This window comes from Musca vetustissima, unplaced genomic scaffold, assembly GCF_032173495.1.
Source record: "Musca vetustissima isolate MV318-11 ecotype Yass unplaced genomic scaffold, APGP_CSIRO_Mvet_v1 utg1662, whole genome shotgun sequence".
Taxonomy (NCBI): Eukaryota; Metazoa; Arthropoda; class Insecta; order Diptera; family Muscidae; genus Musca; species Musca vetustissima.
The window spans coordinates 39,210-65,858 of NW_026877291.1; the positions used below are offsets into that span (position 1 = coordinate 39,210).

Genomic DNA, 26,649 nt, shown 5'->3' on the forward strand with positions numbered 1-26,649 from the left:
CAAAAATAAAACGGAGCAATGAAAACAACAACAACTTCTATGATGCTAACAAAAAAGGCTATTGGCCATGTTGGTAAACAAACCCCACTCTATAACTTCGGGTATGTGGAATATTTCTTATAAGGTTTGGTTGCTGTTATTGCAAAGATCCTTTAAAGTTATCTCAAGAATGAAAATAAAACTTTGCAATCACAAAGAAAACAAACAATCATACACACATACCCACATAGAGATATATACACAATGAAGATTTATCACATCAATTGATGGTCAAAAGACGTGAAGCGTGCGATGGTGGTATAATTTGTTAAAGGCTTTAATTTCTTTGCTGCGACTTGGATTTTATGGCCCATTTGGGGCGGTATTGCGCGTTGCTTGTTTAGAATAGTGGTGAACAGATTTTATTGTTGTTGTTTGTTGCTCTGATTTTATAATGGCCTCTTTAAAGCTATATCTAAGATAAATATCCGATTGCCTTATCCACAAATAGCTATTTGTGGAAAATTATTGCGGTCATTTCCGTTTTGAAATTGTTTCACACTCATCTTCCATTCACTCGCCTAAGCAGTCGTGTTCAATGGCGTTTATTTTTTTAACCTTTCAAATTAAATCGTTTATCCAGTTAAATCTCATAAATTCTGTTTAATCTTATTTATGGTTTAAGGGGCGATACACAAATAAATAAACAAAACAAACCGAAACTAACGATAAGCATAACATAGTATTCAAATACCCAAAGGTCTTCTTTATACATAAGCCGAATGTCTTGTTAATCATATGCAACGTTTCTTTGTAGAAAAGCTGAAGATCTTCTTGATAGAAACATTGAAGGTTTTTTTATTCTTAGAAGAGCTCTGAAGGTCTTCTTCCTCATGAAATATAAAAGAGCTGTCTTCTTCCTCATAGAAGAGCACTGAAGGTCTTCTTCAAAATAGAGGAACTCTTAAGGTTTTCGTCCTCATAGAAGAGCTAAAGGTCTACTTCACAAAAATGTCCAGTAGTCCTTTATAGAAGATCTGATAGTTTCCTTCTTCGGAGTAAAGATCGGAAGGTCTTCTACTTCATAGAAGCGCTCGGGTGGTATTCTTTTTCATAAAAAATGTCTTCTTCCTCATAGAAGAGATAAAGGTCTTCTTCTTCTTTATAAATAGCTCTGAAGGCGTTCTTCAAAGAAATGTTTGCATATCTTCCTCGCAGAAGGACTAAAGACATGCCTTCTAGAAGAGCTGTAGGTCTTTCCCCTTCTCAAAAATTAGATGAAGATCTTCTCATAGAAGAGCCAAAGGTATTTTTCTTTATAGAAAAGCTAAAAAACTTCTTCATAAAAAGGTATTCTTCCTTATAGAAGAACTAAGAAGGTATTCTTCCTCATAAAAGAGCTTTGATGGTATTCTTCTTTACATAGAAGTTCTGAAGATATTCTTCTTCTTTATAAAAAAGCTTCTTCTTCATATATGAGGCTAAAGACCTTCTTCTTTATAAAGAGCTTCATAGGAGAGCTGAAGGTCTTCTTCTTTATAGAAGAAGGTATATGAAGGTACTATTCCTTACAGAAGAGCTCTGAAGGTCTTCTTCCTCATAAAAAAGCTTTGAAGGTATTATTCTTCATACAAAAATTCTGAAGGTTTTTTTCACAGAAGAGCTCTGAAGGTATTTTTCATAGAAGAGCTCTGAAGGTCTTCTTCTAAAGGAATGTTTTCTTCTTCTTCTAAATAGAAGTGATGGATGTAACTTAGGGGTTTTGAAGGTCTTCACAGATCTGCTCAAACTCTTCTTTATAAAAAAAGCTCTGAAGATATTGTTCATAGAAGAACTCAGAAGGATTTCTTTTTCATAAAATGGCTCTGAAGGGTTTCTTCTCTCTTGTGTTGGTCCTTGTAAAATAATCTGTAAAAGATCCACGCCTATTGATAGTCCTTGTAAAATAATCTTTAAAAGATCCACGCCTATTGATAGTCCTTGTAAAATAATCTTTAAAAGATCCACGCCTATTGATAATCCTTGTAAAATAATCTTTAAAAGATCCACGCCTATTGATAGTCCTTGTAAAATAATCGTTAAAAGATTCACGCCTATTTATAGTCCTTGTAAAATAATCTTTAAAAGGTTTACGCCACGCCTATTGATAGTCCTTGTAAAATAATCTTTAAACCAGTAAGGAAAGTAGTAAAGTCGGACGGGGCCGACTATACGATACCCTTCACCACTATGGGTATATTAAACAGGACTATTAACATGAAAATGGATGAAATAAAAAATGTGCTATTTATTTAAATGTGAATCTACCTAGATCTATCCATAAAGTATGTAAATCGACTTCAAACAAATATAAATAGGTCATCCGTTGGGCTATTTCTGTACTTCTAGAAAAAGCAACTACGTAATTCTATGCTCAATTTTGTATGTTGTGCAAATTTTGATGTCAATCTGACTAACATGAGGAGTTTGATGCCCAATCTACTTGAAATCTGGCGAAACTATATATGGAAGCTCTATCCAAATATTAAGCGATTTCAAACAAACTTGTCACAGGTTAGGTTATACTAATTTCAGAACGTTTTGTTCCGATCAGCATATTGGTTCCTTGGTGCGTAAATTACTTAAAATAAATCTATAATAAAAGGGAGATATGTCTAAATCTGGAAACAAGGCAGACATCACTCTAGGCTCAATTCAGTACGTTATGCCAAATTTCGTGCAAATCGAAAGATATATAGCGACTTTGGCGTACAATTTACATGAAATCGGACGAAACTATATATGGGAGCTATATAGAAATCTGGACCGATTTTCTCGAAACTTGTCAGACATCACTCTAGGCTCAATTCAGTACGTTATGCCACATTTCGTGCAAATCGAAAGATATATAGCGACTTTGGTGTACCATTTACATTAAATCGGACGAAACTATATATGGTAGCTATATCTAAATCTGAACCGATTTTCACGAAACTTGGCAGACATCACTCTAGGCTTAATTCAGTACGTTATGCCAAATTTCGTGCAAATCGAAAGATATATAGCGACTTTGGTGTACCATTTACATTAAATCGGACGAAACTATATATGGGAGCTATATCTAAATCTGGACCGATTTTCTCGAAACTTGGCAGACATCACTCTAGGCTTAATTCAGTACGATATGCCAAATTTTGTGCAAATCGAAAGATGTATATTGACCTTGGGGCACCATTTACATGAAATCGGATGAAAATATACATGGGAGCCATATCTAAATCTGGACCGATGAAATCGGATGAAAATATACATGGGAGCCATATCTAAATCTGGACCGATGAAATCGGATGAAAATATACATGGAAGCCATATCTAAATCTGGACCGATTTTCACGAAACATGGCAGACATAATTCTAGACTCAATTCAGTACGTTATGCCAAATTTGGTGCAAAACGAAAGATATATAGGGACTTTGGTGCACCATTTACATGAAATCGGACGAAGCTATATACGGGAGCTATATCTAAATCTGGACCGATTTTCTCGAAACTTGGCAGACATAACTCTAGGCTGAATTCAGTACGTTATGCCAAATTTCGTGCAGTTCGAAAGTTATATTGGGACATTGGGGCACCATTTACATGAAATCGGCCGAAACTATATATGGGAGCTATATCTAAATCTGGACCGATTTTCACGAAACTTGGCAGACATCATTCTAGACCTAAATGATTAGGCTGTATCAAATTTTGTGCAAATCGAAAGATATATAGGGACCGTTTACATTAAATCGGTAAAATATATATATGGGAGCTATATCTAAATCTGAACCGATTCTTCCCAATTTCAATAGGGTTCGTCCTTGGGCCGAATAAGTGACCTATGCCAAATTTCATCCAATTCTGATCATAAATGCGACCTGTATTTTGTTTACAATTTAACATGGACAGACAGACGGACGGACATGCATAAATCGACTTATAAATAAAATATTCTTCAAAAAGGAACGCCTTGTGTTGGCCTTCTGAAAAAATATTCTTTAAAAGATCCAAACCTTTGGTTGGTCCTTCAAAAAATATTCTTTAAAAAGTCCAGGCCTTTGGTTGGGCCTTCAAAAAAATATTCTTTAAAAATGTACGCTTTGTGTTGGGCCCTCAAAAATATTCTTTAAGAAATCTCCGCCTTGTGTAGGTACTTGAAAAATATTCTTTAACAAATCTACGCCTTGATTTGGCCCTTGAAAAATATTCTTTATAAAATCCACGCCTTGATTTGGCCCTTGAAAAATATTCTTTTAAAAATCCACGCCTTGAGTTCGTCTTTTGTCCTTGAAATATATTTTTAAACCAATGAGCGGAGCAGTATAGTCGGACGGGGCCGACCATATGATACCCCACACAACTACCAAAGAACTCTAACTTTTACGTATGTTTATTTCGAGCCTGATCAATATTTCGTGATATTTGCACCCTCTTGGCCGATTAGAGATCAACAGCGCCTCTTCCTTACATTGACATATTTTTCGAATATCCCAATATTCTGCACAGCCTTCTAATTACTTGTCCAGATTCACTTCACCGTGTGATGTGATTTTCGGTTTTGTAGCCTATAGATCGACTCAAAAAAATGAAAAAAAAAAATAGTTTTGGGTCCACTACATCGCAAATCATCACAGAAATTATAGGCGTTGTCCTTGACCATACCTGGATCATCAAGGAAAATTTCAAAGCGATGAGCGCTATATTTCCCCCCTCTATTGTGGTTATATGTTACTAAATAATATATGAATACGTAAGCTCCTGAAAATATTTACGTATAACTCCCACATCCGAGTACATACGCTCATATAATTGGTATCAATTTAAAGGTCAACCACTCCTCTTGGATATACTATTAACTTCTTGGGTCTATGTCCTTCAGGAGTAAATATATACGCTAGAGAATGCAAATTTTGTAAGTTTTCACACAAAAGTCAGGGTCCATTTGACCCGCTAAATATTGACCGATCTTAATCAAAACAGGCATGCTTATTATTTGGCCCGATCTCCTTCTCCATGCAAAAATTCGCGATGTTTGGGCCATAATTGCGGTCTCTGGAGCAACCAGAAAAACCGAAAAAATTAAGTATTTGGTCCATTTCATCCCCTAAATATTAACCGATCTTTGACGGGGCCGACCATACGATACCCTACACAACTACCACGGAACTCAAATTTTTTGCGGATGTTTATTCCGAGCCTGGGCAATATTTCGTGATATTTTCCCCCTCTTGCCCGATTAGAGGTAAACAGCACCTCACAGTGACATATTTTCCGAATACTTCGAGTATTAAGTACAGCTATTGTCCAGATTCCTTCGGCTTTCATTTGAGGTCTATAGATCGACTCGAAAATAACACAAAAAATTAAGTTTTCGGTCCACTTCATTCCAAAATTATTATCTGATCATCACCGAAAATTATAGGCGTTGTCCTTGACCATAACTGGAACCTCATGGAACATTTCAAAGCGATCAGCGCTATATTTCCGCCCTCTAGTGTGGTAATGATTAATAAATAATATATTTCAATGTGGCCTAAAGATCGACACGAAAAAAACACAAAAAATTAAGTTTTCGGTCCACTTCATTCCAAAATTATTATCTGATCATCACCGAAAATTATAGGCGTTGTCCTTGACCATAACTGGAACCTCATGGAACATTTCAAAGCGATCAGCGCTATATTTCCGCCCTCCAGTATGGTAATGGGTTAATAAATAATATACGTATACGGAGATACCTGTAAATATTTGGGTGTAACTCCCACATCCGAGCACATACAACAATATAATTGGTATTAATTTAAAGGTCAACCACTCCTCTTGGATATAAAATCAACTTCTCGGGTCTACGTCCATCAGGGACAAATATATACGCTATAGAATAAAAATTTTGTAATTTTTCACACAAAAGTCAGGGTCCATTTGACCCGCTAAATATTGACCGATCTTTATGAAAACAGGCATGCTTATTCTTTGGCCCGATCCACTACTCCATGCAAAATTTGATGTTCGAGCCAATATTGCGGTCTCTGGAGCCACCAGAAAAACCGACAAAAATTAAGTATTTGGTCCATTTCATCCCCTAAATATTAACCGATCTTTGCCAAAAACAATAGGGGTCTTCATTGGGCAGAACCCATCCTACATGCAAAATTTCGTGAAGATTGGTCCATAACTGTGGCCTGTATCGTGTTTACAAATTATAATGGACAGACGGACGGACACACATGTCTAGATCGACTCACCTAGTCGAGATATGACGATCGGTGTACTTAAAGGTGGGTCTAGGACCAATATTTCGCGGTGTTACAAACTCTTGGGGCTGCACAAAGCTATAATACCCTGACAACATAGTTGTGTAGGGTATAAAAATGTACGCCTTGATTTGGTTCTTCGAAAAATATTCTTTAAAAATCTACACTTTGTGTTGGTCCTTCGAATAATATTCTTTAAAAACGCCTTTTGATAGTCCTTCGCCTTTGTTGGTCCTTAACTTTTTTTTTTGAAAAATAAACACCTCTTGCTACTCCTTGAAATAACATTATTTTAAAAATCACACGTGGATTTTCTTCGACAAATTATTCTTGAATAATTCCATTATAAATAATGACCTTATGACCCTTTTATTAAAGCCATTAAACATTTTTTGTAATGTCTTTCCAAAAAATGGTCCAATAGCAAATAAATACTTTCGGAAAACTATAGAATGTCATCTACCAGACATCAGGATAAATTCGGAAAGAAATATTCCCCTTCCCTTCAGAAGTTCACTTTATTATCATTTGGCAACCAGACAAGACAACGTGGCCAAGAGTCCTCTCATACATTTAATATTTATACAACACTTAGTCACACACACATTCGCAGCTGGTCATTTAAGATGAATGTGATTATCATATTCACAATCATCAACAACCTCGTTCTCATCTTCATTGCAAGACCACATCCTTCTCCCTGAATATTCTTAAAAATCTAAATGGCTTTCATTTCATCAAAAAGGAGCAACCATACATACACACACGCATACCTACATACACCCAGCCACATTTCACAAAATATTTTGAAGTGTCCGTCGAATTACCAAATATGTACGGTAACCACAAAATGTTGCACTAAAAGTAAGTTTGTGGTTTTACTGCTGGCTCTACCTTTTCATCGTCGTTTACTGATACTCACTAAACCCGCACTATAAAGATGTGAGTGTGTGTAGTTGTGTGCACTTATATCAATAGTTGAAATCTTAAGTAAATCATGGACTTTTTGGCGCATTTATGTTTCCAGTATATAATACCCATTGAATATTTTATATGCTTACTACGACTGAGTAGAGAGAGGTATAAAAATTACATGAATAGGATTTATTTTAAGGATTTGACTTACCTTTTTGTATATCGGCCTTGATGATATCTAGAGGAACCTGAAATAAAAAAAATGAGTGTTATAAATTTTTAAAAGGTTCCGATCAGGCCAAAGATATAAGACTTTTTAAGTATATTTTTCAAGGACTATCAAGAGGCGTGGATTTTTTAAAGAATATTTTTCGAAGGACTATATCAGGCGTGGATTTTTTAAAGAATATTTTTTCAAGGGCCATCCATAAGGCGTGGATTTTTTATAGAATATTTTTCCGAAGGACTATGAAGAGGCGTGGATTTTTTTAGAATATTTTTCAAGATCTACCATAAGGAGTGGATTTTTTAAAGAATATTTTTCAAGGACTATCAAGAGGGGTGGATTTTTTAAAGAATATTTTTCAAGGACTATAAAGAGGCGTGAATTTTTTTAAAGAATATTTTTCAAGGGATATAAATAGGCGTGGATTTTTAAAGAATATTTTTCAAGGACTATAAAGAGGAGTGGATTTTTTAAAGAATATTTTTCGAAGGACTATCAAGAGGGGTGGATTTTTTAAAGAATATTTTTCAAGGACTATAAAGAGGCGTGGATTTTTTTAAAGAATATTTTTCAAGGACTATAAAGAGGCGTGGATTTTTTTAAAGAATATTTTTCAAGGACTATAAAGAGGAGTGGATTTTTTAAAGAATATTTTTCAAGGACTATCAAGAGGGGTGGATTTTTTAAAGAATATTTTTCAAGGACTATAAAGAGGCGTGAATTTTTTTAAAGAATATTTTTCAAGGGATATAAATAGGCGTGGATTTTTAAAGAATATTTTTCAAGGACTATAAAGAGGAGTGGATTTTTTAAAGAATATTTTTCAAGGACTATAAAGAGGCGTGGATTTTTTTAAAGAATATTTTTCAAGGACTATAAAGAGGCGTGGTTTTAGAGGCGTGGTTTTTTTAAGAATATTTTTCAAGGACTATAAAGAGGCGTGGATCTTTTAAAGAATAGTTTTCGAACCAGAATTTTTTATACAATATTTTTCAAGGAATATAAAGAGGCGTGGTTTTTTTTTAAGAATATTTTTCAAGGACTATAAAGAGGCGTGGTTTTTTTTAAGAATATTTTTCAAGGACTATAAAGAGGCGTGGATCTTTTAAAGAATATTTTTTCAAGAATATTTTTCGAGGACTTCAATAGGAGTGGATTTTTTAAAGAATATTTTTTTCAAGGACTATAAAGAGGAGTGGATTTTTTAAAGAATATTTTTCGAAGGACTATCAAGAGGGGTGGATTTTTTAAAGAATATTTTTCAAGGACTATAAAGAGGCGTGAATTTTTTTAAAGAATATTTTTTTAAATAAAATTTTTCAAGGACTATAAAGAGGAGTGGATTTTTTAAAGAATATTTTTCAAGGACTATCAAGAGGGGTGGATTTTTTAAAGAATATTTTTCAAGGACTATAAAGAGGCGTGAATTTTTTTAAAGAATATTTTTCAAGGGATATAAATAGGCGTGGATTTTTAAAGAATATTTTTCAAGGGATATAAATAGGCGTGGATTTTTAAAGAATATTTTTCAAGGACTATAAAGAGGAGTGGATTTTTTAAAGAATATTTTTCAAGGACTATAAAGAGGCGTGGATTTTTTTAAAGAATATTTTTCAAGGACTATAAAGAGGCGTGGTTTTAGAGGCGTGGTTTTTTTAAGAATATTTTTCAAGGACTATAAAGAGGCGTGGATCTTTTAAAGAATAGTTTTCGAACCAGAATATTTTTCAAGGACTATAAAGAGGCGTGGATCTTTTAAAGAATAGTTTTCGAACCAGAATTTTTTATACAATATTTTTCAAGGAATATAAAGAGGCGTGGTTTTTTTTTAAGAATATTTTTCAAGGCCTTCTATAAAGCGTGGATTTTTTAAGAATATTTTTCAAGGACTTACAACTAAAGGCTTGGACTTTTTAAAGAATATTTTTCAAGGACTATAAAGAGGCGTGGATTTTTTTAAAGAATAGTATTCAAGGACTAAAAAGAGGAGTGGATTTTTTAAAGAATATTTTTTCAAGGCCAAAAGAGGAGTGGATTTTTTAAAGAATATTTTTCGAAGGACTATCAAGAGGGGTGGATTTTTTAAAGAATATTTTTCAAGGACTATAAAGAGGCGTGAATTTTTTTAAAGAATATTTTTCAAGGACTATAAAGAGGCGTGGATTTTTTTAAAGAATAGTATTCAAGGACTATAAAGAGGAGTGGATTTTTTAAAGAATAGTATTCAAGGACTATAAAGAGGAGTGGATTTTTTAAAGAATATTTTTCGAAGGACTATCAAGAGGGGTGGATTTTTTAAAGAATATTTTTCAAGGACTATAAAGAGGCGTGAATTTTTTTAAAGAATATTTTTCAAGGACTATAAAGAGGCGAGAATATTTTTCGAACGAGATTTTTTTATACAATATTTTTCAAGGACTTTCAAGAAGCCTAAATTTGTTATAAAATATTTGTGAAGGAAGAGGACCTTCAGAGCAGGGGTAAAGTATAACAGCAACTCTGCTATGAAGAAGAGGGCCTTTAACTTTGCTCTGAAGAAGACCTTCAGGTATTTTACGAAGAAGACCTTCAGGGCTCTTCTATAATTATGACCTTCTATTCTGTTATGAGAAATATAATATGTTTGGAGCTCTGTTAAGAAGAAGACCTTCGGAGCTCTGAAGTATACCATAAACTCTTGTATAAGGAAGATGACCTTCCGAACTCTTCTATAATAAAAAAAATCATTCAAATCTTTTCTATGAATAATACTCCAGTTCTGCTATGAAGAAATCTTTCAGAGCTATTCCATTAAAAAACCAGTAAGGAAAGTTCAAAAGTCGGACGGGGCCGACTATATGATACCCTTCACCACTATAGGTACATGCAAGACATGTTAATATATACAATATCCTGTTGATATAGAAATTTAGCATACATTAGTCGGACCTAATTCGGTACTCTGTGCAAAATTTTGCTTCAATCGGAACAATATTGGGAGTTTGATGCACAATTTACTTTAAATCGGACGAAACTATATATGGGAGCTATATCTAAATCTGACCCGATTTCAATAAAACTTGGCATATAACTATCTAGACTTCATTCAATACTTTATGCAAAATTTTGTCTCAATCGGATCACTAGTTTGGTGCATCAATAAGAAAAAATCGGACGAAAATATATATGGGAGCTATATCTAATTTTTTTTTTTTTTTTTTTTTTTTGTATTCATTTTTCTTTATTATGCAATTATAATTAATTTAATGCCTCCGCGCCATATTTGGCAAAAGGCTAAGGCTAATGGCAACTATACAATTTATGATATTCTAATTCTTATTATAGTTAATATTAAATTAATTGTACAAAAGATTTTCAATATTCTGCAAAAGATAAGCTTTAATGCGTTTTTTAAATATCGATATTTGTAGAATGCTTTTCAAATCGTCTGATAATTGATTATATTCCATTGGTCCAGCGTATTTTATTCTTTGTTTTGTTACTTCAACTCGACATCTAGCTACTTCCAGGTCTGATGCATGCCTAGTGTTTCTACCAGTAATTTCTCTATTTTGTCTGAAAGATATTGACGAAAGACCTATGCCTTTTAAATTTTTAAACATTGCCATTAAAATCTGATGTTTATATAATCCTCGTAAAGGTAAAACATTTACTGCTTTGTATTTGTAAAGTTCTAGTGTTGGGAATCTACGTGGTAGGTTGTAAACAATTTTTAGGGCTTTATTTTGAGCTCTCTGCAGAATTTTTAACGAGCTGCTGAATTTAAATCCATATATAATGGGAAGATATGTCAAATGGGAATGAACACGCGTTTGATATATTAATGCTTTGGTTTCTGTGTCAAATTTGGATTTGAATTTATACAATATTCCTGTAGCAGCAGACACTTTATTTTGTATGTGGTTGATATGCAGGTCCCATTGTAAATTATTGCTTAACGTTATACGTTATATATATATATATATATATATCTGAACCGATTTTCTCCAATTTCAATAGGGTTCGTCCTTGGGCCTAAATTTCATCCAAATCGGATCATAAATGGGACCTGTACTGTGTTAACAAAAATACATGAACGGACGGACGGACAGGCGGACGGACATGCATAAATCGACTCAGAAAGTGATTCTATGCATATTCACAACTGGGACCATGGGTCTATCTCGATTATTTTTGCCTGTTACAAACATATGCACAACGACACAATACCCTGTACCACAGTGTTGTGAAGGGTATAAAAAGGGGGTTATAAGGGGACTACCCCTAAGAGGGCGAATATTAATAATTTTTGGGAGGGAGGTTCGTTACAAAAAACCAAATTACAAAGAATTTGGTTGAAAAACGCGTTCAAGAACCCCAAAATACCGAAAATTGGGGGTACCGTTATATGGGGACTACCAGAAAAACTGGACCTATATTTATAATTTTTAGTTTTATTTGGTACCCAATAAAAACCCAATTTACAATATTTAAAGAATGCAGTTATAAAACGAGCCTAAGAACCCGAAAATACCGAAAATTGGGGGTACCCTTATATGGGGACTATCCGAAAAAATGACCTTTATTTATAATTTTTAGTAGGGAGAATTGCTACCCAATAAGAACTCAAAGTACCAAATTTCAGCGAATTCGGTCGAAAAATGCGATCAAAACCCCCAAAATACCGAAAATTGGGAGTACTCTTATATGGGGGCTATCCGAAAAAATGGACCTTTATTTATAATTTTTGGTAGGGAGATTTGCTACCCAATAAGAACTCAAAGTATCAAATTTCAGCGAATTCAGTTAAAAAACGCGCTCAAGAACCTCAAAATACCGAAAATTTGGTGGTACCCTTATATGGGAGTTATCCGAAAAAATGGACCTTTATTTATAATTTTTGGTAGGGAGATTTGCTACCCAATAAGAACTCAAAGTATCAAATTTCAGCGAATTCAGTTAAAAAACGCGCTCAAGAACCTCCAAAATACCGAAAATTGGGGGTACCCTTATATGGGGGCTATCCGAAAAATTGACCTTTGTTTATAATTTTTGGTAGGGAGATTTGCTACCCAATAAGAACTCAAAGTATCAAATTTCAGCGAATTCAGTTAAAAAACGCTCAAGAACCTCAAAATACCGAAAATTTGGAGGTACCCTTATATGGGAGCTACGCATAAACGTGGACCGATTTTCTCCAATTTCAATAGGGTTCGTCCTTGGGCCAATTAAGTGACCTGTGCCAAATTTCATCCAATTCGGATCATAAATGCGACCTGTACTTTGTTTACAATTTAACATGGACAGACGGACGGACGGACAGACGGGCATGCGTAAATCGACTCAGAAAGTAATTCTATGCATATTCTCAAAAGGAACCATGGGTCTATCTCAATTTTTTTTGCCTGTTACAAACATATGCACAAAGACATAATACCCTGTACCACAGTGTGGTGAAGGGTATAATTACTTCAGAACTCTTCTATGTAGAAAAAACATTCAAAGGCTTTCTATGAGGAAGAAACCCTCAGAGGTCTTTTATGAAAAAGTAGAACCTTTGAGCTGCTCTATGACGAAAAAACCCTTTAAAGTTTTTAATAAAGAATACCTTCAGCTGTTCAATGAAGAAACAAGACCGTCAGTTCTTCTATGAAAATGAAGGCTTCATTAGGAAGACCTTCAACTCTTCCATGAAGAAGACCTTCAGCTCTTCTATGTAAAAGAAGTCCTTCAGAGCTCTTCTATGAAGAATAAGACCTTCAGAGTTCTTCTATAAAGAAGAAGACCCTCAGAGCTCTTCTATGAAGAAGAAGACTTTCAGATGTCTTCTATCAAGGATAATACCTTTTAAGCTCCCCAATGAAAAATAAGACCTCCAGAGGTCTTCTATTTCGTTAAAGAAGACGTTTAGAGGACTTCTATGAAGAAGAGTTATTCTATGAAGAAGACCTTCAGAGCTCTTCTATGAAGAATAAGAACTTCATGGCTCTTCTATGAAAAAGAAAACCTCAGAGCTTGTCTATGAAGAAGACTTTCAGAGCCCTTCTATGATGAAGAGGATTCTCAGAGTTCTTCTATGAAAACAAAACGTCAGAGCTCTTCTACGAAGAAGACCTTAAGAGCCCTCCTATCATGAAGAGGATTCTTAGAGTTCTTCTATGAAGTATTCTTCTTCTCCCTTCATCTCTCTTCATTTAAACATAATTCAACAAACCCCAACCAAGCCAATCAATAAAGCTAACAAAAACTTAGTCAGGATAGTGTCACCTTATGTGTACACATATATCGTCCTCCGCCCTTACACTGGCATTAGCCTCATCTCATTTTGTGGTCCTTAAAAGTGACAGCATGTTTACGGATTTTTGGTCATAACTATGATTTTTTTTTTTGGAAAGGGTTCTTCAGTCACTTTTTGTTTTGACAAAAACTTTTACAAATGTGGTCGGTCTGTGTAGTGGTGATAAAGGTGGTAGTAGTAGTGGAGGTGATGGGGATGTTCGGTGTTAGTGATGGAGATATTCGTGTTGGTGACGGCAGTAACAAAAATGTTTTGTGTTTTAGTTTAGGATTTTGACACTTAATGTATCCTGACATCCTTTAACAAAAACTAATACACCAACAACAAAGCAAAACTTGGCCAAACACAAATGTGGACATGTATACACATATGTGTATGTGAGAGTGTTTGTGTTTTGGACACAAAAAGCCCAATAAGATAGATGAGTTGATACACACAATGCTTCAGATGATGATAGTCCTCCTCTTAAGTGTCAACGTCAGTATATTTACTACATATATACATACAAATGTTTGTATGACTTTGTGTGTTTCATGCATATATGTCAGGTGTCATAGTGTGAGTGGCATGTGTACACATATGAGTGTTATATATGTGAAATTGAGATAAGCTAAAAGAGGAAAATATTTTGTATTCTTTTAAAAGCTTTGTATTATAGTTTTCGTCGTACATGTGTGAGTGTGTGTGTGGTTGTGTTCTAGTGTTTGGGTGTTTTTTGGATAGTTATTTGGGGTGTTTGTTCTATAGAAGATTATAATATCTAAGGCATTCCTAGGAAGAAAAAATTTAGGGTTATTTCTAACCCTTTTTTCCCAGTCGTTTATATTAATGACATCAGTATATTCGTGTGTGTAGATATATGGGAGTGTGTGTGTGTGTGTTCCGTGTGAATGTTTTGACAAGTAAACAGCTTAAATGTGCTAATATGACCTTAAGGCCAGTTGCTGGTTTTCTCATAACCAAAAATGCCCAACTTTTTAGCATATTAACACTGATGTTAAAGGTTCCTCCCCACAAACTGATAATAAAATTATTTCGAAATATATGTATGTGTGTGTGTGTGTTTGGAAAATGAAATCCTTTCCTTTCTGGAGGAGAGGATTATTATCAATCATTGTGTCTAAAATTTGTATTTTCTTCTTTTCTGAATATTTTTCTAACACTTTTTTCTTATCTATTTTTGCAGATTGGATTTCAGCCGAAATTATACCCATTGCAATGCCTCCCTCCTGGTCAACGACACTTTGGCCATGTCTGGTGACCAACCTACATGGTTGAAGCTGTTACCACCTCGTATGCACACACCGGAAACCATACTAAACACTTGGTTACATTTGGGAGGTGCACCACAAGCACCAATTGGTTTGATAATTGAATTACCACCATCGCAGAGTGGCACCGGTTTTACGGGCTGCTTGCATTCACTAAAAATCAACGAGGATAGTCGAGAGATATTTGGGTAAGTAATATTTAATTTTTGAAATTATTTAAAATAGTAAAGTGTCTCAGAAATACGAATTAATACCTTTCAGTCCTAAAGACACTTAGGGGTAGATTTTTTTAAATAAATTTTAAAAGATTTTTAAATTTTTTGCATTTTTAACAAATTTTTCTAAAAACATAATTTTCTATCAGGGTTTTTTAAGAATTTATATTTCTGTCGTAGATTTTATAAGGTTTTAGCGTGATTCTTATACCCTACACAACGACAAGAGTCTTTAACATCCTTATTTTAGTATACCGATCGTCATATCTCGACTAGCTGAGTCGATCTATACATGTGTGTCTGTCCGCCTGTCCATTATAATTTGTAAACATGATACAGCCCACAGTTATGGACCAATCGTCACGAAATTTTGCATGTAGGACGGGATCTGGCCAAAGAAGACCCCTATTGATGTTTTGTAGCCTCCAACCGATCATTGCCAATTTTTGATAATGATCAGTTAATATTATGGGGATGAAATGGACCAAAAACTTTATTCTTCTCTGTTTTTCTAGTCGCTCTAAAGGCTACAATTACGATACTAACACCACGAAATTTTACACGAATGAGCATGACAGTGATGATGAAGATCGGTCAATATATATATCGAATCAAATGGACCCAGACTTTTGTGTGAAAAATGACAAAATTTGTGTTCTATCCGAGAAGTTAATAGAATAACGAAGAGGAGTGGTTGGCCTATAAATTGATACCAATTATATGTATGAATGTACTCGGATAGGGTAGTTATACGTAAATCTCAAATGGAGTCGACGTATTCTGATATTGTTTAGTATTATCATTACCACACTAGAGGGCTGAAATGTAGCCCTGACGACTACAAAATTTTGCTTTAGGTTCCTGTTATGGTCATGGACGACGCCTATAATTTTCGGTGATGATGAGATTATATATCGGAGGCGAAACAATTATAAGCCGAACATCACAAATTTCCCATGGGGAAAACGATGTGCGCAACAAATTCGTACGGCCGTTCATTATCAAGAACGGTTGATATTTAATGGGTCAAAGGAACCAAAACATATTTATGTTAAATAAAAAAACTCGAATCGTATGGAATACATTTTTACTTCGAGAAACATAATTTGGAAAAGATGCAGCGGAGGAGCTTTTAAAAATGAATCGGTCTACAGAGCCCAAATGTCGCGAAATATTTTCCTGGTTTGGAATATAGATTCGCAAAAAAACTTAGAGCTCAGTGGTAGTTGTGAAGGGTATCATATGGTCTGCTCCGCTCACTAATTTTTTGGGGCTTCAGAGGTATTTGTCGGGATCTCCCAAAATTGTGGATGACAATAATATGTTATATATTGATGTCGGTTCGATTCTTGGAAGTAAAAACATATTTGCAAAAAATGTTCGATATATGAAATTTTCGGCAATTTGAAGTTTTTATGGATCCTTAGAGGGCGAAAACATTATTTTGCAGAAAATTTATTTTCCATATTGGTTTATGTTTTTAAATAAACATTAGATCCATTTCGACATAGCTATATGACGAACCGTACCCATTTTTGGTATTGTGAAGATTTAATGCATGGTTCTTGGGGGTAACAGATATCTTCGCAGAATATGTACAATGTAGGTCATAGTTTTTTAAGGTTTAGGGCACATTTTATGACAGAAGTGGCTCCAATAATATGTTTGCAGACATTTTTGATGATAGTTCTTTTTTTTTTTTTTTTTTGCTATAGGCAACCTTCACCAATTTTGGTATTTTGATGTTTTTAGCCGTATTTTCTCACCTAAATTGACATTCAGGGTTCTTTGCTGAAAACCTATATGGAGCCATATTATGATACGACCGCCATATAAAGGTGTGTTTTGAAGTTTTTAGCCACATTTTGCCACAAAGGAAGCTTCAATTTCTTTGGGGTGTGAAAATCATCAAAATCGACATATCACCCATATAAAGGTCCCACATTTTGAAAGGTCCACTTTTCCCGTTGTAGCTGACATTTGTCTGCAGGAAGGTAAAGTTCGTCAATAGACTTTATCGGTCTACGTTTAGACATAGCCCCCATATGACAATATCCCCAAATTTTCTCCATATGTTCTGGTAGCCCCCATATAAAGACACCCTTAAAGTGTCGGTATTTTGGGGTTTTGTGAGCACGTTTTTCAACCAATACTCTTTAATTCGAGAATTTGTGTTCTTATAGGGTACAAAATTTTCATGCAAAAACAATTTAAATATCGGTCCATTTAGCCCCTATATAAATGTCGGTATTTTGAGGAGTTTGGGCACGTTGTTCAAACAGAATGGCTGCAATTCGGTATGTTCGGTTCTAATTGGATGCCAAAATTTCCTGCAAAAAATATAACAAGTGAAAAAGCATTAAGTTCGGCCGGGCCGAACTTTGTATACCCTCCACCATAGATATACAGGCAGGTACTTGAAATGAAAATATAGGGAACATACCAAAAAGTGGACCTATACCGACATTTCTATAAACCGATTTTGTAAGCAATAATTTTTAATAGAAAATTATACCCTCAGCCTTATGGCTAATTAGTGTGTATACACTTTCACACGGTGAAAATGTGCCTCAACGAAATATTGGTTCTAGACGCCAAGTTTCTTTGGACCAAATCCGTTTCAGAAAAATTTGATTTCATCCCATATTATTATGTTTTCCAATCATAGTTCAAGTCCGAATTTGGGGAATATCGGTCCATGCCTTGTGGTACCTCCCACACAGGGGCTACGGCTGAGCCTAAATGCGGGCTACAATTCACATATAGTTCATTATCGAACCGTACGTTCTAGTTTTTTATCTCGATATCCTTCGCAGGTGAAATGATTACAACAGAGTGTTAGAACCTAACCAAAAACGCGGAAATATCAGATATTTATTTTAATATAAAAAATGAGCTTATATGGGGACTACGCCTAAAAGGGGTTAACTATTAATAATTTTTGGTAGGGAGATTTGTTTCCATATACGGCTACAAAATACCAAATGTCAGTGACTTCTGTTGAAAAACGCGCTAAAGAACCCCAAAATGCCAAAATTTGGGAGTACCTTTATTTGGGGGCTACCAGAAAAAATGGACTTATATTTATAAATTTTAGTGGAGATATTTGGTACCCAATAAGAACCCAATATACCAAATTTCAGCGAATTCGGTTGAAATAAACGCTCAAGAACCCCAAAATACCAAAATCTGGGGGTACCCTTATATGGGAGCTATCAGAAAGAATGGACTTTTATTTATAATTTTTAGTGGAGATATTTGGTACCCAATAAGAACCCAATGTAGCAAATTTTAGCGAATTCGGCTGAAAAACGCGCTCAATAACCCCAAAATACCGAAAATTGTGGGGTACCCTTATATGGGAGCTATGCCTAAACGTGGACCGATATATGCCATCTTCGAACTTGAACTGCCTGCAGACAAAAGACAATCCTATGCAAAATTTCAGCACCCTATCTCAATTCCTTCAGAAGATAGCGTGATTACAACAGACAGACGGACAAACGTACGGACATGGCTAGATCGTCTTAGAATTTTACCGTGATCAAGAATATATATACTTTATAGGGTCGGAAATGAATATTTCGATGAGTTACAAACGGAATGACAATATTAATATACCCTCCATACTATGGTGGAGGGTATAAAAATTGGTCGAATGGGTAGACCCCATATAACGGCACCTGATAATTTACGGTATTTTGATGGTATTTTGTATTCATATTTGGTAAGAAATCTTCATTCCAAAAATTAATTATATTCACCCCTTCTAGATGTAATCCCCATATAACCCCTTTTTATATTAAAATAGTTAACTGGTTCCGCGTGTTGAAGTTGTCCTCATGTAGGCGTATTACACCATACTATGCAAAATATTCTTTACTCGAAATTTGTCAGTTTATACCCCAAAAAGTATGGAGTGGAGTATATTGAGGATTTTACACACATGTTCCACCCTTTTACCCAATATAGGACCACGGATTCTACACACATGTTCCCCCCTTTCACCCAATATAGGACCACGATTTGGGGTTTTGATATTTTGGGAAAAATTCCCATTAAAATTTGTAAATTGTGTGCATTATGGCTTACAATAATGGCTTGATTCAATTGTCGGTATTGGTGCAATTTTTTGCACCAATATCCACAGTGTTCCTCCCTACAGTGTTCCTAGGTATACCTATGGTGGAGGATATCCAAACGATGTTTCACTTGTTTTTTCTTCATCTATAGATATCACGTGACCTACAATCAGCTATCAAATAATCTCAGAAAAAAACTTACAAATAATTTCATTATAAAATCGACATAACACTTTAAATTAATGGAGATTCCCATTAATAAAGCCGAGAAGCAAATGTTAAACCATTACGAAAATGGATTTTGACTACAAATTGTCACAAATAAACAATAAAAAACCCCCCATAATAAAAAGTATTGCAATTTCAAGAAAAATCAGCAAACAACAAAATAATCTCTCTCTAGCAAATAATGATGTCGATGACGATAATGGTAATGATGATGATGCGTTCATTTTTAAAAATCAATTGAGTGTAAAGGATGAAAGAAAAACCAACAACGTAGAAAAAAAACGTCAAAACAATTGTCATAAATACAAATGACAAAATAATAAAAACAACAACACAACTTATGTTAAGCCATCAAATATAATGGCAGATCAATTGTTTGTCGTAATGGAAGCCATTTAGCTGGCGTTCTGTTTTTTCGTCGCATGTTAATCATTTTTTGTATTGTATTGTCGCACATGTCATTTGAATTAAAACGAGAACAAAAACAACAGCAGAAAATTAAACTAAATTTAAACCAAAGTCACAACAAACACATGTACGTGCTCTCACACATTCACTCACTGTCAGTGTCATCAAATGTTAATGTCAAAGCCAAATACAATTAACAACAACAACAACAAAACAAAACCAACATGCAAATTTATTAACATTCATTACAGCAGAGCAGTAGGCCAACCAGCCAGCTGGCAGCAAAAAAACTTTTGCCTGCAAACTATTAAATCCTGGGCTTATCCATCAACCCTGGCTCTGCTCTGACCCCAACCACCCACTTCTCTCCATCATCAACACTTGTAAAAGGTTAAAGTAATGATGATGCTGCTGCTACTTCTGCTATTTTCATATGGCCTTGGGTCAATGAGTAAGTGCCGTGTCCATGTCCGTGTTGGAGCAAAAATGCTGGTCAAAATGCTTGTTGCAAAAAAAAAAACAAAATTGTTAAAATGAGGTTTTCACCCTTTTTCACTTGCATTTGTACACACTCGTATGTCTGTTTGTTTGTATGCATGTGGCATGCCACAATTTGTGTGCTTGTAAAGTGGCTTTATTTTGAGGTTTCATGATTGTGTTTTTTTCTTCATTGTTTGTTTGGTATAGGGGTTGTACATTACAAAAGGTCAGTTCAACAAATGAATGTTTTCCATGAACGTTCCTTGAACGATTAAATGAAAGTGTAGAGAGATTTCCGCGAAGTCGTCAATTACACACTCGCGAGTCGTCAATTACACACTCAGAGCGAGAGATTGTGAGATGATATTATGAATACTTTGTGTGATTATTTTTGGATGATTTTGTATGCACCGCACATCAAGTTTTGCATCGTCAGAAATTTAAACTTTATTCCAAAGCTTTTTCATTACCTACGGTGTAGTCAACAACAAGCATGAGAATAACATTAGGGCGTTTAATAATGTAATCTATGTATTCATAGCAGTCGAATACATTGATTTCCATAGGTTTGCTTCGATCAGCTGATTGGTATGGCATTATGACTATGTCATAACTAATTCTACTTAAACATTTTTCTTTTAATTATAAAGATGGTGATTTACCTATGTTGGTGTACCTGTATGTCTGTTAAAATCAGGATAGAGATCACAATCGTTTTCGGTGTTTTCAAAATCACTTAAAAGCATGAGTTAATCTCTATTTAGCTCTTTATAATAACGCCCTAAAATATGTACCATGCATCAAAATTCTCATAATTATTTATAGACAGTATTAGGTATGAATGAAATGATTATAAAACTATTAGCAGACGTGACCGATGATGTGATTCTCTACAAAAATATTCCCATACTTAAGATTTCTGCATAGCTAAATACTGCCTAGATTTTTTTCTTTTGAAATGTGGTTTAGAAAAAAATTGAGTATTCCCTCAGTACTAAGTTTTTTATACCCTACACAACTATGTTGTCAAGAGTTTGTAACACCGCGAAACATTGGTCCAAGACCCACCTTTAGGTATACCGATCGTCATATCTCGACTAGCTGAGTCGATCTAGACATGTGTTTCCGTCCGTTTGACCATTTTAATTTGTAAGCACGATACAGGCCACAGTTATGGACCAATCTTCACGAAATTTTGAATGTAGGATGGGTTCTGGCCAATGAAGACCCCTATTGTTTTTGGTAAATGGACCAAAAACTTTATTTTTGTCTGATTTTCTGGAGAAGGAGATCGGACCAAAGAATAAGCATGCTTGGTTTGAAAAAGATCGGCCAATATTTAGTGAGTCAAATGGACCCTGACTTTTGAGTGAAAAATTACAAATTACGTATATATTTACTCCTGAAGGCAGGGACGTACGCCCCCCGCCCTCCCCCCCTCTCGAAATGAATTTTTTTCACAGTAAATCTATGTTTGCAATAGCGAATTTTTTCATTTTGTACTTCCGGCTGTACTGAATATGAATAGCAATATTTGGAAAATATGTCAGTGTAAGAAAGAGGTTCTGTTGACCTCTAATCGGGCCAGATTGAGCAAATGTCACGAAATATTGCCCAGGCTTGGAATAAACATCCGCAGAAAGTATAGTTATAGTTCCGGCCGGTATCGTATGGTCGGCCTCGTCCGACTATACTACTCTTTTCACTGGTTTTAAAGCATAATTTTAGGAAATGTAATTATTTCTGGTGCAAAAGCAAGGTTGTATTTTAAATTATCTCGATTAATATATTATATTTTATACGATTTAGCAATTAAATCGATATAAAGCACATAATAAGCACACAAAATAATACGAGGGCAGGAAAGCTATAGTCATACGAGGCTAGGAAAATTCTTAGCCTAGCACAAAAAGCACACTATAAACCGAAAAAAGTTAAATGTTTTGGAAACTTCCATCTCTGTTATGAACACATGTTAAATTTTGTTTCGATCTGGCAACTCCTTCATATAGAAACCAAGTATATTGAAGTTTCAAGAGATTGTATTGAAAAATAAAAATATTTTTGAAAAACTAACTATTCTCTTTCATTGAGAAGTTTTTGAACCGCCCTCGTAAAAAAATTGTTTTTATACCCTCCACCATAGTATGGAGGGTATATTAATTTGGTTTTTCCTTTTGCAACTAATCGAAATAATCATTTCTGACTCTATAAAGTATATATTCTTGATCAGCGTAACATTCTAAGACGATCTAAGCATGTCCGTCTGTTGTAATCACTCTAGCGTCTAAACGAATTAAGATAGATCGCCAAAATTTTGCACAGAGTCGTCTTTTGTCTGCAGGCAGGTCAAGTTCGATGATGGGCTATATCGGTCCACGTTTAGGCATAGCTCCTATATAAGAGTACCTCCAAATTGTCGGTATTTTGGGGTTCTTGAGAGCGATTTGCAACCAAATTTGCTGAAATTTTGTACATTGAGTTCCTATTGGGTACCAATTTTCCCAACTAAAAATTATAAATATAGGTCCACTTTTTCTTGTAGCGCCCATATACGGTTACGCACCGATTTTTAGTTTTTGTGGGGTTTTGACAGGATTTTTTCACCGAATTGCCTGTAATGTAGTATTTTGATTTCTTAATAGGTACTACATCTTTCTACAAAAAATTATATATATGGTCAATTTTTTCGGGTAGCCCCCATATAAGGGTACCTTCCAATTTTCGGTATTTTCGGGTTCTTGAGCGGGGTTTTCAACCGTATTCGCTGTAATTATAAGTAGAGTGCTTTCATAATTTGGTAATTTGGGTTATTATTTTATGGTAGCTCACATACTACGGCACCTCAAAATGTTTTTGTATTTTGGGCACGATTTTTAATATAATTGGCTCTAATTTCATATTTTGGATTATCATTGATTGTTACATCTTCCTAACAAAAAGTATTAAAATCGATAATTTTTTTTTTTTTTTTTTTGAGAATTTCAGACATGTTTTCAACTGATAAGGCTTCACTTATATATTTTTGGTTGTCATTCGCTTTCTTTCTATCAAAAAGTATAAAAACCGATAGATTTTAATGTTATGGCCCTAAACGAAGTTTTCCTACGAAGTGTCTTTATTTTTGCATTACGAAGTGAATATAATTTCCAATTCCGAGACACTTCAAATTCTTCACAGAACATTTTCGATACAAGACCATTTTTCTCCAATAATCCTATATAAAGGTCACGCATCAGTTTTCGATATGTTCCGGTCCTAGCCAAATTTTCTAACCTGAGTCTTTTCATTTGGGTATTTCGTTTTCACTTGTCAGAAATTTACGATAGTATAGCCGCCGTATGAAAGTACGATTTAACGGCTTATTGAATCCCCTCATGGTGAAGGGAATTACAAGTTCGGTCCGACCGTTTGTAGACCCTTCACCACACTGTGGTACAGGGTATTATGTCTTTGTTCATATGTTTGTAACAGGCAAAAGGAAACGAGATAGACACATGGTTCCTTTTGAGAATATGCATAGAATCACTTTCTGAGTCGATTTATGCATGTCCGTCGGTCCATGTAATCTTGTGAAAAAAATGCAGGTCGAATTTATGATCCGGAGAAAATCGGTTTAGATATAGCTCCCACATATAGTTTCGTCCAATTTTATGTAAATGGTACACCCAACCTCCCAATATTTGTCCGATTAAGACAAAATTTTGCACAGCGTACTTTAATAGGTCCATATGCGAAATTTTGTTTTTATCGGTAAAGCTCCCAAAAATCGTTTTAGATTTAGATATATATATATATATATATTTTCGTCTGATTTTATATAAATAGTCTATGTCTGTTCCATATGCACGAGAAATTTACCTCGGCATATCGCCTATGTAAATTTCCCAACGAATTTATGAAATTTGAATGTCTCCAGTGGAGTGGTTAAAACGTTCGGTCCGATCATTTCTACTTTTTTCAAAATGTTAACAATTTTGTCGGAACTTAATGTACTGCGATATGTATCTGGCCTTGAATTATTAACCCATACAATTTTGTCATTCACTGACAAATGAATGACTTGTCAAGGATCACATTCTTTTAATCATCTGTCCCCGAACGTTAATAGAACTCATTTCACATATTGTCCACTCCGCAGTACATTAACAAGGTAACACCGCAAAAAAAAAAAGAAGAGGAAGAAAAAAATAGTGCCACGACGAAAAAAGCGAATCAAATGAAATGTCATTGTTTGTGTCACCACCAAACAGCAGATGTGGAAACTGTAACTGCCGCTGCAGTTCAATATATAGACGTGGGAGGAACAGAAGTCCATTAAACCAAATACATCTGGCAGGCCACATAGGTAGGAGACATGTTCGGACACTGAATACTTAAATAGCATTTGGTTAGGTGAGGAGTAATGCAAAAACCAATCTACTATGTGGAACTATCACACACCGATATGTTGGTTTTTTTTTTGTGGGATCTGCTTTATGCGAATTAAGGATATCGTGTTTTGCTCTCAAACGCATAAGGACGGCACAAGGATTTCCATGACACATATATTGCAAAACAAATGTGTGGGTGTTTTTTTATCAGGGAGGGGAATGAATGTGATTCTCAAAGAGATATCCCCTCCATTCTTTTACCGAGTTAACCATGAGCTGTCCGTAAAAGTAATTTTATTTTGTTAGCTGCTGTTTCTTCATCTGCTTTCAAAACGAAAGCAACAACAACCACTGCAAGTCCTTAAAAAGCTGACTTTGTATATGTCGGGAGGTTTTTTTCTACCCTTTTGAATCCATTCTTCTTTTGGATGTTCTGCTTTTTTGTCGGTTTTTTGGTCAATGTGCCACAAAAAAAGTAGATGAACAAAAACATGAACGGCAAAAAACACTGCGAATGAAAATGAAAAATTCTACCCATTCAAATAGAAGAAAAAAAAATAGAAGAAAAAAAAACGCAACCAACTTCTGATGATGAAAATAGGACATAAGAAGAACAATAATAACAAAAAAATATTTGCAAGGCTAACACTTTAAGTGGATGCAGTAGTTGTAGTTGAAGGTGGCATTGCTACTACTGTCATTATTACTACAAACTACTACCACCTCTGCTGGCTAGCTTAGGGTCGAGGAAAAATCAAGGGAATTAGGGGAGACCACAGGAGGGTCTTCAGAACGGCATTTAACTGATTTAAAAAAAAATCCGGAATATCTCAGGAACAAGGGCAAAAGCCAAAAACTTAGTGTCTATAGAAGACCTGAAAGAGGCCTCTATTTTTTAGAAGACCTCTGGAGAGTTTTATATTTTGTCAAATACCCTAGGAGGACCTTATGCAGGTTTTATATTTTTAAAAGGCCTCAATAAAGTCTTATCTTATCGGGTGCTCAGGAAGGTCTTTCATATATATGACCAAAAGAAGGCGTTATATTTATATAGAGAATCTCTGAATGGACTTTTGTCTATAAAACTATATGAGAGCAAAGAAGGGTTTTTAATAAGTGGAGAACCTTAGGAGGTAGAAGACTTCATGATGTCTATATATCCAAATTAATAACTTATGATGACCTGTTCTTTATGGATCTCCTCAGTATGGCTTTATATCCATTGTAGATCTCAGCATGATCTTCTAACTACTAAAGATCCCAGGGATGAAGTCTGCGGATACAAAACATTCATATACAAAAGAAGACCTCTCGAAGACTCCTATCTATAGATTACATCAGGGTGGATTTGTATCTATTAAGGAACCCCACCCATTCTCGATTTTAATTTTTCAAGATTTTCAATGTAAAGGTAAATGAATACAAATGCTTGTTAAGGTTTGTAACTTTGCACATATATTTTTCAAGATTTAAAAGAGAAGAAAAATAATTTACAAAAAAATTTTGTTATTGTTTTTTGTTATTTTTTGTAATTAAAGAAAAGTCCTTATTTTTGATGGCGGGCATGATAACTCCTCACTGGAACATCGGAATCCGAAAATTCCAACGGTGTTAGAAAGAGTACATGTCTGGCTCTCGTATGAACTAGGATTATTGACTTCGCTCTAAAATTAACAAAATGGTGGACCTTTGAAAAAATATTTTTGGAAAATCGCCGATTTTTTACCAAAAACCAAGTTAAAAAATAAGGAAGATCTTCGCCGATTGGCTTTATCCTAGTTCATACGAGAGCTATACACTCCCAGAGAAACGTTGCAAAATTTGGAACCGATTGGATTATTAGTTTTTGAGTTATCGTGCCCGCCATTCGGAAAAAAATGTTTAGAGAAAAACGCGTTTAAAGTTTGAGAAGCCCTTCA

General features: G+C 34.8%; 1 protein-coding gene across 1 annotated transcript in view; it reads left to right on the top strand.

Annotated features, from left to right (window-relative positions):
- The window catches only part of LOC133321868 (protein eyes shut), a gene marked incomplete at its 5' end in the record, with an annotated part of 87,378 nt that overhangs the window by 22,366 nt on the left and 38,363 nt on the right, over nucleotides 1-26,649 (top strand). The window contains one exon of the mRNA XM_061530941.1: nucleotides 14,860-15,132. Within this exon, the coding sequence (XP_061386925.1) occupies nucleotides 14,860-15,132 (273 nt within the window). The remainder of the gene's footprint in view (nucleotides 1-14,859; nucleotides 15,133-26,649) is intronic.